The following is a 15,465-nucleotide window of genomic DNA, read 5'->3' as shown; positions in this document are numbered from 1 at the left end:
TTAAAGCTCAGGCTTTTGGTCAGTTCTGATGCTGCTTGGAGTGCGGATGCTGCAGCCAGGTGGTGACCCTGCATGCAGTACCTGGCACACAGCGGAGTGCGTATAGCTGCGGCCAAATCCCAGAGTCTGAGAGCTGCCCACACTGGCCAATCTGCTACCAGAGAGAGTGAGCAGAGGACACTGTCACCGATACAAATACTGCAATATAAAATGCAGTTTTTAAATTTTAAACTGTCAGATGTCAACTCACAGTAGGAATGTGTATGAAGGTTGTTGGTCACATTGCACACACTGCATGTTTCATTGACAAATCTTAGTTGAGTGTTGAGGCTGCTTCCCTAATCCAGCAAGTCTTTGCATTACTTCAGCGTCGCCCTGACGACTGACAGTGTCGCTAATGAGATTTGACTGTAGACAATCACTGTGGTTAAAATGACACAGTCGTGAGAGGACTTATGGTCTTCACAGAAGATAGGCAAAAAGCAAGAGCACACCTCCGGCTTCAGGTAATCAGGAACATCATCATTTTACATTAAAAAACTGACATGAATAAACATTTGAAGATTATATAATAATCAGGATTATCAATCACAAGCAGCCTAAAATTAAACATTAAAAACTGAAGGTAGCCCTGGAATTAGCTACTACAGACAATGAATGTAAAAAAAAAAAAATCAATATTCCTAATATAAATCCTCAGTATCAATTCATTCAACTACAGCTACTAAAGTATGTGAACATCCGTTATACAGTAAACTTTCTAATGTACACAAAAAAACAGATGTACAAATTCAGTATAAACCTGTGAGGCACTCCGTGTGCCACCGATAGAAACGAAGCATTCAGAGTGCAATAACGTGGATAAATGTTTCCAGGAGCAGCAAGCAGCTAAAAGCTCTCAGTAAACTCACTGTACACCACCTGCCATCCACCAACCATCAGACATGCAAAGTTAGCAACTAGCTGGTGAAGAAAGTGTTTTCTCAGAGGTTGGTGGAGACCAAAACAGAGCTAAAAAGGAGAAAATGAAAAATCTAAACAAAAAAACACTACTCCAAATGAGTAATGATTTTTCTCTGTGTATGCTGAATATGCATTGCAACTTTTTTTCAAACATGCTACTTAAACTTTATGTAAGAACAGTGAGATTGTCGGCTCGTCATGGATTTTTACTGCCTAAAGTGACAAAGAAATAAACCATTGCAGATTTTAATGGTAACTAAACACCAACCAAGCAAAAACAAGATTTTAAAGGGTTGTCAGAATTTACATGAAATGAAATATACCTTTAAAACCCTTTTTGATCACATCCCTCGTTATATTTTGCACCTATTTAACAATTTATGCCAAAAAACCCCCCTTTGTATTCTTATATCAAAATCCAATCATGTTTTCTTCCTGTAAACCAAAACCTGACATGTGCTTATGCAGGCTTTAACCACCCAATCTCAACCAATATTAAAATGACATCAATCTATCGGTCAGCTGTTCACCCCCTCACTCATGCCCATGGTTAAACACTTAAAATCAAATTCCTTCCCTCTTTATGTCCTGCCTGCCTAACCTCAGTACAATGTTGGAAGCTAGATACTCCCAAAAAGCCGTTTCATCGAGACTTTAAAGGCCCGGTGTGTGGGATTTTGTGGCATCTTGCAGTGCGGTTGCAGATGGCAACCAACTGAACACCCCTCACATCACCCTCCCCTACGTTGGCAGCTAAAAACACTGAGAAAGTGAATGGACCGGCTCCTTCTGTTGATATAAAAGGCTCATTCTTAAGTAACAAAAACAGAACAACTCTCATTTTCAAGTGATTACACACTAATGAAAACACACTTATGAATACTTTATTCCATTTCTGCTCATAGATCCTCCCAAACCCTACGCACTGGACCTTTAAGTCACTCTTTAATATTCAATTTGATTATCTCAGCCGTCCATTAACCCCCCTATCATCCCAACCTTGTTAATTGTGACGTTTGATACACAGCAACCCAGAAACCCAGAAAGAGATTCCACAAAATCCTGTTGCACAATATGTCTAAAAACATCACCTCCAGCGTTGGGCTCCACCTTCTGGCAGCTGCTTTCTGATTGGCCACAGATTCACGGGTTTGAATCCCCTTCACGAAACCGTCGCCATCGCTCTGCCTCCCCGACCTTCTGCATCACTTTCTATTTTACATCGTCTATAATAGGAAGCCATAAAAATAATCTTTACTATCAGTGCTGGTTCGAGAGGAGAATCACCACCTCATTACCACCCCTGTCTGAGGGGCTGATTATGGGATGGAAGGAGCCCTGCACCAGAGCTGAGCCTGGGGCATCCTGGCGGCTCAGTCTGCTAATGGCTGCATGGGGTTTGAATTGCAGCTCATTCCACACTGTTGCATCTCTCTCCCTTCACTTCCCAGCCACTCTACACTACACCTGTCACCACACACACACACACACAAAGGAAATAGAAATGAAATACTCATAAAAGGTGGATTGCCCTCTCTGCTTTTCAATAAAAAAAAAAAGACCAAAAAGCTGGTTGAATCTAGCAAAACGAGAGCAGTCGAATCTCACTCAATTATGCCCTGTTACCTCCCTGGATCCTTTTAATGATCCCACACAGACAAAGCACTGTGATCCCACTGTGAAACACCCTGTGATGAACTAGACCATTGTGTGTGTCCTAGCCCCAATATGCTAATCCAGGATTAATTATGGGCCAACCCTAATGAGTATCTCCCTTGCCCTCTTAGATATGTAAATGTACCAGCGGTGGACAGCGTTTAGAGGCTTTTGTTAACGCTGCGCTCTCTTTGTTCTATAAAAAAAGGCAGGACAGGACAGAAAGAGACAAGGACAGAGGTTTAGTGGCTATAGATTATTGCAGATTATATCATTGCTTAGATAAAAATGTGTAAAAGTCTTTGGGTCAAGGGAGCACATGTGAGGTGATGCCAGGAAATCAGTGCAAAGGTGCAGTAAATGTTTCACCTGTCGAATTCAATCAAACTGTACAAGTTACATAAACACAAACCGACCCAGACCTGTTTGGTACGGCTCCATCAGTGGCTACCTGTCTCCCTGACAGCATGGGTGGGGAATTGTTTTTCAGCCCATTAATTACACAGGAAGTGTGAAGATGGGCAGAAGCAAGAGGAAGTGTGCTCTTGTGGCACTTTCACCCTCATCATCTTCACTTGACGGGTGAGGGACGAGGAGAGAGAAGAAGAAAAAGAAAAGCTGTTTCAAGATCAGGACATGGCGGCAACGCCCGCCATTGTCTGCAGCTGACGTAGAAATAATAATGTACACGTGTAAAGTTACTAATTAAAAGTACTAATACACAGTGTAAACATAATCTTCATTCAAAATATATTTTTATGAGTAAAAGTATTGAATTATCAGCAGCTAAATGTACTTGAAGTATCAAAAACAATACATGATAACTGACTGGTACTGATGCATCAATGTGTTTTCTTTATTTTGGATCGGGTGCAGCAGGCCCGGGTGGAGACAGTTTTAACTTTCTCCACAGCTACGACTTCTGACCCAGAGGATTCCTAATTTAAAAGATAAGTTAACCCATAAATGAAAATTCAGTCACTTTAAGTTAAAGATGTGTACTACTACTGTATGTAGAACATTAAACTCAGAATTTAAATATTAATGTACAATAATAATGAGGTAATAATACAAACAAAGAAATATTTAATTTTTTCCATGACTGAATAAGCCAGCTGCTCTCAGAGGAAGATAAGATCCCCAGAACATTGTTTGAAGCTAGAAAGGTGGCAGGGTCCGCCACATATAAACAAAGTAAAACAGCCTGGAACTGTGTTGTCCTTTAAGGTCAGTTTGTTTGTTCAGTTATTTCAGTCATGGAAACAAAGAGAGTTTGTTTATCTCGTTAAAAAAAAGAGGAAAAATCATGAATAAATCATTCATGTCTTTCCCCAGAACTACACAATGCACCTTTAAACATGTCCTAGCCTCACTAAACAACAGGATTTAATGCAGGGCTGCAGATTGTACTCTAAATATAATAAAAGTCTTTTATTTTTCTTGTTTAATTATGTGTCTAACAGCAAAACGGTTCATACATTAAGTCCACCCTTGTTGCTCCCTGCGGGATAAGATAAGACTTTATTGATCCGCTGCTCAAGAAAGGTATTAAAATGAATAAATACTGAGAACAAACTAAACAAGACATGAACATATGGTGTGTGGAGCTGCTGAGGAAGAAAACTCAGGTGTGTGTGTGCGTGTGCGTGTGTGTGTGTGTGTGTGTGTGGGGGGGGGGTCTCTCTCTCCCTGTGAGTTTCTGTCCAAGGTGTTGGTGGGGGGGGATGGGTCACGTGACTGCGCTTCCTCCCTCTGTGAGAGCAGGATGCTGTGTGTGCGCGTGTGTAGGCTGTGCACGGGGTCACCTCAGTCCTCATCATGAGCGGCTCGAGCTCATGAGGAACAGGAGGCTTCTCAGAGACGGCGGCGGGGCTCGCTGTGGCAAAGTCCGCAGCCCGGGATCTGTGCGGCTGAATGCGTAACTTTGACTCTTTACGCGCAACCTCTTCTTCTTCATCCTCTTCCTTTTCTTCTTCTTCTTCTTCTTCTTCTTCTTCTACTTCTTCTTCTTCTTTTCCTACGACATTAGTGTGGCAACTGTGGATGGGCACACAGGAGTGGGCTGCTGCCCACCAAGTCTCACTGTGTTCCGGAGGCGCTGAGGAGAAGAACATGTAAGAATCCCGCAGGCGATCCCCGCAGATTGCTCTCCTCCTCGCCGCCAACATGCAGAAAGGGATGCGACTCAATGACGGCCACATCACCTATCTGGCTCTTTTGGCGAAGAAGGACGGGACGAGGCGAGGCTGCCTGAGCAAGAAAAGCTCAGACAACACAAAATGGCATTCAAAGTGGTTCGCTTTGTTGCAGAATATGCTGTTTTATTTCGAGAACGACTCCAGCTCACGCCCCTCCGGACTGTACCTGTTGGAGGGATGCGTCTGTGACAGGGCACCGTCACCGAAACCGTCTCTGTCAGCGAAGGAATGCTTAGAGAAGCAGGTAAGATGTGAACACGAGCTCCCATTGAGTCGAGGCGCTCACACACACACACACACACACACACACACACACACACTCGTCAAACTTGTTTTTGTCTCACATTGATGAGAGGAGGTGTTTCTGTGTACGCAGCACGAATGCGTTCCCAACGACACAGTTGCTGTTTTTATCCCTATTTATCACGCAAACAATGTCCCGGAGATGTTCACTTGACGCTCGGTGTTACGTAATGGCGTCATCCCAACTGATTGATTGTCTCGATTCTGCACTAAAATAGCAGCGCAGCCCGCATCAGACGTAAACGCATCAAACGCAACCAAAACGCAGAAATGTACACTCAAGTCTTGCGCGATTTCTGTGCGCAAAACTTTGCCAGAAATAAAAACTAGTTTCTTTTCCCCATCAGGACATTTGTTGCAGCGCGTTGTGTTTTTTTTTTTTTTCCATTTTTTTTTTTTTTTTATGTAAGAGGCTGTATTTTTAGACATCGCAGCTCATGTTGTGGGGAGCAAACTTAAAAGCAGCATCCCAAAACTTTGCAGGTTGCCATCTTGCGGAGGAGAGCTGCCCCCTTCCTTGTGGTTTTTGACGTATTGATTTAATTCCTTGTCTTGATATTAATAGCATCCTACCTTGGCAACTGCGTCTCCACCGGTTCACAGCGGCTCGTCTCATTATCACGGGGTTGTTAACGACAGCCATGAATGAAAACCCAAATAATAAATAAATAAATGTCCCAGCATTTGCTTTTGTTTCTCAGTTCACCCCCCCTCATTCGTTTTAATTCCCTGGGCCATGGATTAACATGTGTGAGGGCTCAACAATTTCCACTCTTGTTATGTGTGTGTGTGTGTTTTTTTATGCCAGTGTGACACAGTCAGAAATAATCTCAGTGAAAGCCTTCCAGCCTCAGTTTGGAGGGGTTAGGGAGGCTGCTGCTGCTGCTGCTGCTGCTGGAAGAAATAAACCTTGTGGCGTAAAAGCATTAAAAGAGGCAGAGAAGTGGTCAAGCTGCTGTGAGCGAGCCATGACTGCAGTCACCTTCTGAAAATCTGCTCCGCCAGCTGCAGTCGCTTCTGCCTCCCCCTGCAGCAGAGCTCATAAAAGAGCTGAAGTCAGAAGTCACAGCGGTGGGTCATCTTATCTGTTCACTCATCATAATCTTTGTTCATGAGGCAAACAGGTGGTCGGTTTTTTTTTTCCACTCGGAGGAGGAGAGCAATTCTGAACGTTAATACGAAAGTTGTCGTTGGACTTTAGGCCTCGCAGACTGTTTCACTTTTACAGTACAGCAGCAGCACTGATGCAACAAACGAAAGGCAACAACAGTTTTTTTTGTCTCTTTTAAAAGATATTTTCGGGCATTTTACGCACTGCTACTGGAACAAGGGATGATAGGGTTCATGATCAGGGCCCTAACCCCTTAACCCCAATGCCACTAGGGCACCCTATGGGGTATTTTTCAGATCCCACATGAGAAAAAAAAAACTAATATGGGTGCCCGCAGGTACGGCTGAGAAAACTCTCTACAATTCTTGACTCTACTGGAAGAAAAGCTGTTGGCTTGGTCGGTCGATATTATCCTCTGATATTTTGCCTTTCACAGATCAGGGCTGCACGATATTGGGAAAAAAATTGACATCGCAATATTTTTTTTTTTTTTGCGATCATGACAAATCTCAGGAATTTTCACCAGATAACTTGAATAGCTCTTTTTGGAAATAATCAATCATTTCAGAATGATTGGACTGATTTTGTAGGGGAGTGTATTTTATCAATGCATTTCCCTCAGAAGCAACAAACTCCCACCTGTCCCTGAACCCTTAAATGCAATTATTCAATAATAGACCGACTTCTCTTGTAGATTAGAGATGTAGAAAATGAGAACTGGGTTAGTTTTCCTTTTGTATCAAGCTGTAAAAAGTTGCAGCGTGACATCTTTTGAGTTAATTTGCCGTAATCTACATTGCACATCCTGCGATGTCACTATTGGCGACACCTGGCGACGTCGATGCTGAAGCAATATATTGTGCAGCCCCGGTGCAGATATGAAAACTCTTTTAGAAATACTTTTACAGATAAAGATGCTTGGGGTCATTTATAAATCTCAAATTCCCCGCAAGTTTACCATTCTAGCGCACAGATGTCATTTTAGACAATACATTTTGTTGCTAAACTGTAAAATTGTAAGTGTTTGATGACAAAATTTGACGGATCGCTGCAAAAAAATGTGTGTATATCGACCTAAATATATCGATATCGGACTCTTACTTCCTATCACGGTATTGGCATAAGCCCCAAAAATTGAGTATCGGTTGGGCTCTCATAAGAATCACAATCCTGAGTGATAATATTTATATTTTACTGTTAAACCTCTGGGGAAGAGTCGTCTTCAGACAAATAAAGGATAGCTGCAGTGTACATTCATTACGAGTGACTGTTGGACGCTGGTTCCTGCAGTTATGTGGCTGTTTCCATCAGCTGTACCTGATGTCGCTGTCCACGGTGCTGAACTCTGCTGTCGCGTCATGTTCTTCACTCAGTTGCCCTTCTGCTCTTTGTTGGCAGAGCTGTCGCGATTCTTATCAGTGTCACTACGAGGGACCAGCAGAATTTAGATAATTCAGAATAAGTGAATGCATGTTGTTGTGTTTTTTTACCCTAGACGACTGCTGAGGTTACCACCCTCAGCAGGACAAAGAACTTGTTTCATGAGATGAGATATCTTGCAGCCATGTGGACTTTTATCGTCCACTAAAGTAGCTACGGAGAGTTTTTCTTTAGTTGCCTGACACTAACCAGGGTTTAACTTTATGTAGCAGCTCATATGAGCCATATGGGCTGCTTTTGGAGGACTGAACTATTAAACTTTGCTCACCGTAAAGCTCCTATCTCCTTTAAAAACCATGTCAGGACAAGAGACACGCTTTGTTCGGGGGATGAAATGTGGACTGAGTGACATCTCCGATGACAGCTGTTCATGCAGGCTGCTCCGGTGAATTTATTTCAACAGTGAATTAAATGAATTTGAAAGCCTTCAATTAGCATAACACAGTCTTCTGTTCAGCACGTGTTCCTTTACATAATATGTGTCAGGAATAAATTCTCTCTGTTTTCTGGTATTTGTGCGGGGGCGTCGAATTTCATTGTATCAAATGTGCACGCGTACGTAAATAAAAATTTGGACTTGCAGTGTGCGCTGTGTGCGCGCGCCGTGAATCCTGTACGTGTGTCCGTGCGTGTTGTGGGACTCTTGTGCATGCAGGCTCGAGGTCTATATTTGCCTCTCTGCATACGCCGATGTCAATCTATAAAAGGTGAAATGAGGACAGAAAGAGTAATCGATGCTCCAGGTGTCTGAGGGCATGCAGATTTCCTTTTTTCACTTTCCCCACTCTGGAAAAAACAAAGAGCGACACTTGAGTCAATGAGCAGACTGCAGAGGTCATCTAAGGCGACGCTACTGTAGATTTCTTCTAACATTAAACCTGTTACATATGCAGATTACAGCAGACTCCACATTTCTGTTGCGGGGTGTTAGTGCCGTTGCTGTGTGTATGTGTGACAGAGCTGCGGGGAGGAATGGCCGGGGCGAGTGCTGGATCTTATCTGTGTGTGACAGGGAGAGGGACAATGCAGCGAATAGATGCCAAGCCAACTGCCACCTTGCAGGGCTACAGCAGCTTTTTATAGCCCTCACTCGTCAAAAAAGGCAGAAGATCTTTCTCTCCCCTCCCGCTCCGTCTGTCTCTGCGTTTCTCATTGTATTCTGTGGAGTGTTCTACTTTTTAAATGTTCTTATTCCCCATTTAGAAAGGCGAGTTACGTTTAAGCCCACAGTTACTATGGCAACCCCTATTTGCATCTGAAAAAGTGCATTTGAAGGGGGCCGACGAAATGTGCAACAACATGCCTCGGCGTTGTGCTTCGCTTAGCGAGCACAGCAAATAACGGGCATGTGAGAAATGGGATGTGGGTCGTCTTGGGTGGTGGAGGTGGGGGAGAAGTTTTATTTGTTTTATTTAGGCGAACACGTTTTTCCTCTGAATCTACAGTTCAGGACTGTGTAGTATCGTGCAGTGTTGGTTTTACAGTAAACAGTTTTTATTTATATAATCAGCAGGACTGTGGCCAGTTTCAAGTCATCATTTTTAACAATAGACAAGACAATACCAGAACAAGTGGATCAAAGACTTGTATTGATTGAATGAACGTCTCCATGCATCTAGCAGTCTATTATGGCTTTTGCACCGTGGAGTATCAATATGCCTAATATATTTCCAATTGTCTTGAAAGAGTGTCCGTTCAATTTCAACGTTCAGCAACATTTTTTTTCATCTTTTCTTCTCTAACTTATGTGTAGAAAAGTATTGAAGTGGTAGTGTAGAAGTGTTTCAGCGAAGATAATAATATAGAAATGACCATAAAGCATTTTTATTACTCCAAATAAGAAAAAAAACATGTTTTATATGTTATATGGGTCATTCAGAAATCATCCACAAAGACAGAAATATACAGTATGTTATGTTATGTCTTAGTCACATTTATTTTTTATTTTTTAGACATTCACCTCTGATGAACCAACTGTTATAAAACTCCAATGACAGATATCCAAATAGACCGAATGTAGGAGGGAAGTGCTGTAAAAGAAGTACTGTCAGCACTAATTTAGAGGTATAGAGTGTATCAAAATCCATCATATTAAACTGTGTTTTATAGTCTTATTAGAAGGCAAGCATCACTTTTTGTTGCAGACTCTCAAACATGTAAGGGTTAATGCTTGATGAGGTTTTTATTTACTTTCATTCGTTTTGCAATCAAAATATGAAGTTTTCACAATAAACAACTCCGTGGCAACAACTGAGAGTTTGACGAATATCTGAAGCATCATTACCATCCGAGGTTTGTAGGTTCTCACATAATGGAAATGTTCATTACTCCAGTCAGTAGGACGGACCTCAGATACGACTCATCTGACGTTATCCTAGCAAGGTTCAAAGTCAGCAACACTGTGTACAGCTGACAAACAGTAAATATAATTTCACAGTATGTTTAACAACAAGACTAGCTGTAGCTAGCCAGCCATGTCATTTCCCCAAATCAATTTCAAGATTTTCACAATGATAGTCCACGTGTATCGTCAGCTGCAGCCTGAAGCAGCGAGTTGAAGACCGAATGCGATGTGAGATGATCGCTTGTGTTAAGAGCTGGCGTGTTGCAGGCGTTCCCCTCTGGTGTTCAGAGGATGATGCACTGAAGGAGTGTCGAGTGTTTAGATTAGATACAGGCTATAGCACATTCACTTAGAGCGGTGAACAGACAGTTTCACCATAGGGGTCACCCAAACCGAGTAGGTCTCGGAGTTGTAAAAGTGGAGCTTAGGTCTCTATGATCAGAAGTAGAACGGTGAGGTAGCCGTAAATGGCTGTTTATAGTCAATATGTAACAGCAAAAAAGTAAAAAAAATAAATTAACAATACTGTGCTATTAAAAATATCCTCGAAAAATCATATCTATAAAAATGAAACTGGATCAAAAAAGGTTTTGAGGGATAAATGTGATCAGACGTTTAGTAATTAGAAGCCATCCTCATCATCAGTATTACATAAAGCAAACGTGTTTAATCTTTTCTCTTTTGCTCCATTCCTGAAGAATTTCAACGTTTTTTGTCTGCAGAGTTTAAACAAGGATTTACTACGGGCTACGTTGTCTCACTTACCGAGAGATAATGTCTCTGTGGCAAAAAATGTAGTGACGTGGAGCTAAATATAGCTGCCTAAAAGGCTTGACACACCAGATCACAGGAAGCGGGAGATGGGAAGCACATTATTGACAAAGGCCCATTCTGCTGCTCATCAGGAAATATGGAACATTACTCCCCTTCACAAATGATTTGCTCTTGGCATTTGGGAGGGATAAAAAATCCAATATATTGGATTTGTGGGGGTCTATTTACAATGCATCAGTGTTATATAATTTGATGCCTTTCTACCACAAACAAGCTCTCTGTACTATTATCACAATGACCACCACTTTGTTGATTTGAGGATTTTTATCTGATAAGCCTATTAGAAAACAATTCCACTCGCATTTGCCATAATTGCCATAACGGAGCCTTTAAGGCTGTCGGGCCACTGGAGATAATTGGTGAGGGAGTAAAAAGGGGTGAGGACCCAGAGGTGTTTGTGTCACTAAAATGCAGCCAAATCACCAGGACAAAGCAAAACAAAACTCGACAAAACACGGCGTCAGTCGAGAGGCTTCCACCAATTCAGAGGTGAGTTGCCAGGTTACAGGCTCAATGCACAGAAGGCTTTATAATGAATCTCTCAAGACCTTTCCCTCAGGATCTCTCTCTTCCTCTCATTCACACATGGACACGCATGTGTGTGTCTACGTACAACTTCAGTCTTCAGCGAAATGTAGATTTGAGAGAAAGCCAGTCAATGATGACGAGGTTACAAAGGAAACCGTCTCCATCTTTTACTCTGAAACCCCTTGAATATAAATCTCATTGTCTCATTACATGCTGAACAAATATTTGACTCTTTCCATGATGTCGTTTCCCAGTATTACTTCACCGTCACGTTCAATCATGACAACCAGAAGGCTCTGGAGCTGCGCACAGAGGACGTCAAGGACTGTGACGAGTGGGTGGCTGCCATCACACAGGCCAGGTACCTCTAACACATGACCTGTCACCTACATGCACACATTCAGATGAGGACGTTCTGAGGAGAGAGACCGTGTTCGGAGTATTTGTGTTGTGTTGTGCTGTAGTGTTAATCAGTGTAATCAATCAGTGAAAGATAAGTACAACCCAGTGTGAACTTGCTTCACCAAACATCAGACTTAAGAGCTATATAAAAAAAAAAACCTTCACTGCAGGCTTTCAGGAACGAAGAGAAGGAGTCTGAAAGAGTTTTCGGAGCCTATCAGGTTAAAACTTGTGCCAACCAATGGATTAACATGTAATTCTTCAACTTATTGGAGGCATTCAAATGGTCAATTACAGTATTTTTAAAGGGGCAATGTGTAAGAATTATTTGAAAAATAACTACAATTATCAACAGAATGTGAATAAATAATGTGCGATGAAGAGAAATCTACTGAAGTTAGCACGCTAACCAGCTAGCCGCGGCCATTCATGGTCCAAAGCTTGTGCGCTAGTGGTGTAAACAGTAACACTCTCCTGGTCCCTGATCTCCCAGTCCGAACCGCTAGCTGCATGGCTAACTAGCTAAGAGCAGCTACAGTTAGCAGCAGTTAGTGGATACTCTGGTGAAATAAGCCTACCCCCTGTTTGTTTTGAATATGAATTTGACAGGTGGGAAATTTTTACATATTGTCCCTTTAACTTATTACAACCTGATAGATAGCAAAGTCCACAAAGTCCTCTTAGTTTAGCATGTTTGTACGCTACGTACGAAAATGTTAAGCATGCTAGCAAAAGGCACTTTAAAAGAACCAGAGTATTGGACAAATTGAATTTGTGTTGCTTTAAAAGTCTAATTAAAGTCTATTTCACTCATTAATGGTGGTTTCAACCGTCAAAATTTCCACTTTCTGTCAATGCCAGTATTCCCCTGAATGCACCATGTAGAGGTCAGTGTATTTGGGGTCAAGGTTTAACTTAATTGAATCCTCGCTGCACAACCTGATGGAAAATGAACGTACTATGGATGTGCAGCTTCCTGAGAGAGCGCAGACGCTCTTCTCATTGGGAATAATGGCCTTGCTCTGTTTAATGTCGAACTTGCCCTTTTGGTGTGAAAGCCCTGTCAGACTCTTTTAAGATTAGCCTCCACTGGATTATTGTGTAGATTCCCTTTAATTATTGTTAAAGTTTAGAAAGCTCTAATAGAATAAAAGTATTATTATTAGACTTGATCCATGGAGGTTTATAATGAGTGAAATGCGCCTTTAAGATTCAGAGACAAAAGAGGGTCATGAAGGCCGAGCGATACAATCACTGTAAATGTCAGCAGTGTGCATTTGTATGGCGAAAGGTCAATTGATTAGACTCATTGAAGATTACATTGATTAGTGCTCGGTTGAGGCAGCAGCACTTACTGTACAGGAGTAAGTTGGCCTGTGAGCATGTAACACACAGCAGGGCAATGAAACATCTGTATTTACATACAATCATATTGCTTTTTTATGATATTCTGATGCTTTGATTTTCTTTCCCAGCACTTATTTCTGTCAGAACAATTCCAGTTTAACAAGCAGTGTTGCTTTGTTGGATCAAATCAGACTAAAACCCTTTGTTGGACTGGACAATGCACAGAATTATTGCTCATGCAGAACCAGCCTTTACACGTGGTTTGCTAAGCCTGCAAGTATTTGAAGAATCGGTTGCGTAAGCGCCTGCGCTCTGGTGGTTCAGGGTCCGTGGTTCAAACACATGCTGAACAGAGGTCTGCTTGTGCTTTGATAAATCCATGGAGAGCCCATGAAACATGCGTTAATGAGGTCCTTACAGTGTCTGTGTGTGTGTTTAGTTACAGGAACCTGGCTACAGAGCATGAGACCCTCATGCAGAAGTATCTCCATCTACTCCAAATAGTGGAGACGGAGAAAACGGTTGCCAAGCAACTTCGACAACAGATAGAGGATGGGGAAATCGAGATAGAGCGGCTAAAATCAGAGGTAACTCGCCATGAAATTTCATTCTAGTAATACCTGTGTGTGTGTTTTGTCTTACTGCACGGCACTCAGTGGAGACGGAGAGTGAAAAGATGGAAGTGAAAGTAGTCGAACACATTGTTTAAAGACAGAAATGGGGGCACAGGACAAAGGTCACGACCCAGATTACTAACCACAGTTCTGTGAGTTCACGGCGAGCGTCGCAGCTCGCAGCGCCCCCGGGATGTCCTTGTTAGAGACTCTGCGATACTGTTGAGTGTTTTGTATTCTCATTATTCAGTCTAAACTAGATCAAATGCATTTCTCTTTAATGTGCTAATGGATAGCTCCAATTCAATTGGATGTTTTCAATATGCATGAATCGGCTTCTATTGTAGGCGACGCTGCAGTCTGCACCAAAAATGATAATCAACAACGTCTCACTTTTCATGGCTAAAACGTGTCGTAGTAATGGATTTTGGGTTGTTTTATTTAATGTAAGTGCTTTATTAAAAAGGTGTCTATTCTTATTCATACATCGTTTCATGATGAAAATGAAAAAACAGTATTGAAAGGAAACATTTTGATGCAGCTGGTACAGTTTGTTCACAAAGTCTTTGGAAGCAGCTAATGGATGGTAACGAAGTTGAACAAAAACCAAATAAAAACATTGAATAAGACATTCATAATCATAATAAAACACACAGAGAGAGGGAGAGAGAATATGACGTGACCGAGTTCATGAGTAGGATTTTAGCTGCGTACAGTATGAGCCCACTCAGCCAATGCAATGTCTGATTCGTGTTGGATTTCAGATCGCTGGTCTGCTCAAGGACAATGAGAAGATCCAGTCGAATCCAGAGGTGCCTCCCAGTGAAGATGACACAGAGATCAAGAAGATCAAGAAGGTGAGATCAAGGAGAGGAAAAAGCCGGACTTTTCTTGTTAAGAAAAACTGAAGTAATGCAAAGAGCAAAACTTAAGTAAAAAAAGGGTATGGGAAGAGTTTGATCTGCTCAGGGATACGTATAGTTCCTGAAACAACACTACATCATCTCTGGGCACCTGCAGGTTTTATTTTTAACCTTCATTTATTCAGGGAAGCTCACACTTGCATTTAAAGCAGGGAGCTCCTCGTCCACTAGCGTGCTCTGTCTTCAGCTCTACTGAAGCTGCTGCCTCCTTAATAAAGCTTGGAGTTTGGAAAGTTTTGGAAAGCCCCTTACTGTAAGGCTGTGGCGATGAAACAACTTTTTTCACTAATAAACACCATCAAGGTTATCAACTAGCTAGAACATCTATTAACTAAAGAGGAAGAGGGTTGTTGGAGACCAAAACAGAGCTAAAAGGAGAGTCAAACAGGTTGTTGGACTTTGGTTTGTCAGGTCGGCAGAAAACACAAATACAAATAGATGCTGCTGTCTGCAGGATGTGTTTGCAAGCACGTACTCCATTGCAACTGCATAAGGGATTAATGTGTCATTAAGAGCTTGTTGTGCTGCCCAAAAGTGACCCAAAAAATTAATAGATGCATTTTTTTTTTAAATAAACACTATGAATTCTCTAGTTGCTATTACAGTAACCTGAGCTAGCTTTAGCTTGGCTTCGTAGCGGTGACAAACATTAGCTTCTGACTTGAAAACTTTATGTTTACTAGCATTAACGTTGAGCTCCGTCTCACAGTAGCTTTTTCTTTGGTTAACATTATGTGACAACTTACTGAATAGTGACAGTGACAGGTTGTCACTATCTAACAATTAGCCCCTGTTTGACAAC

General features: G+C 41.9%; 1 protein-coding gene across 1 annotated transcript in view; it reads left to right on the top strand.

Annotated features, from left to right (window-relative positions):
- The first annotated feature begins 4,400 nt into the window (after positions 1–4,400).
- Positions 4,401–15,465, top strand: part of LOC311257965 (ras-specific guanine nucleotide-releasing factor 1-like) — a 29,301-nt gene continuing 18,236 nt past the window's right edge. The window contains exons 1-4 of the mRNA XM_084353961.1: positions 4,401–5,061; positions 11,632–11,738; positions 13,566–13,713; positions 14,505–14,597. Of these exons, the coding sequence (XP_084210087.1) occupies positions 4,786–5,061; positions 11,632–11,738; positions 13,566–13,713; positions 14,505–14,597 (624 nt within the window). The 5' untranslated portion in view covers positions 4,401–4,785. The remainder of the gene's footprint in view (positions 5,062–11,631; positions 11,739–13,565; positions 13,714–14,504; positions 14,598–15,465) is intronic.

Source organism: Pagrus pagrus (assembly GCF_965226575.1).
Source record: "Pagrus pagrus genome assembly, chromosome: 1".
In the NCBI taxonomy this organism is placed as follows: domain Eukaryota; kingdom Metazoa; phylum Chordata; class Actinopteri; order Spariformes; family Sparidae; genus Pagrus; species Pagrus pagrus.
This window is presented reverse-complemented; position numbering and strand designations above follow the sequence as displayed.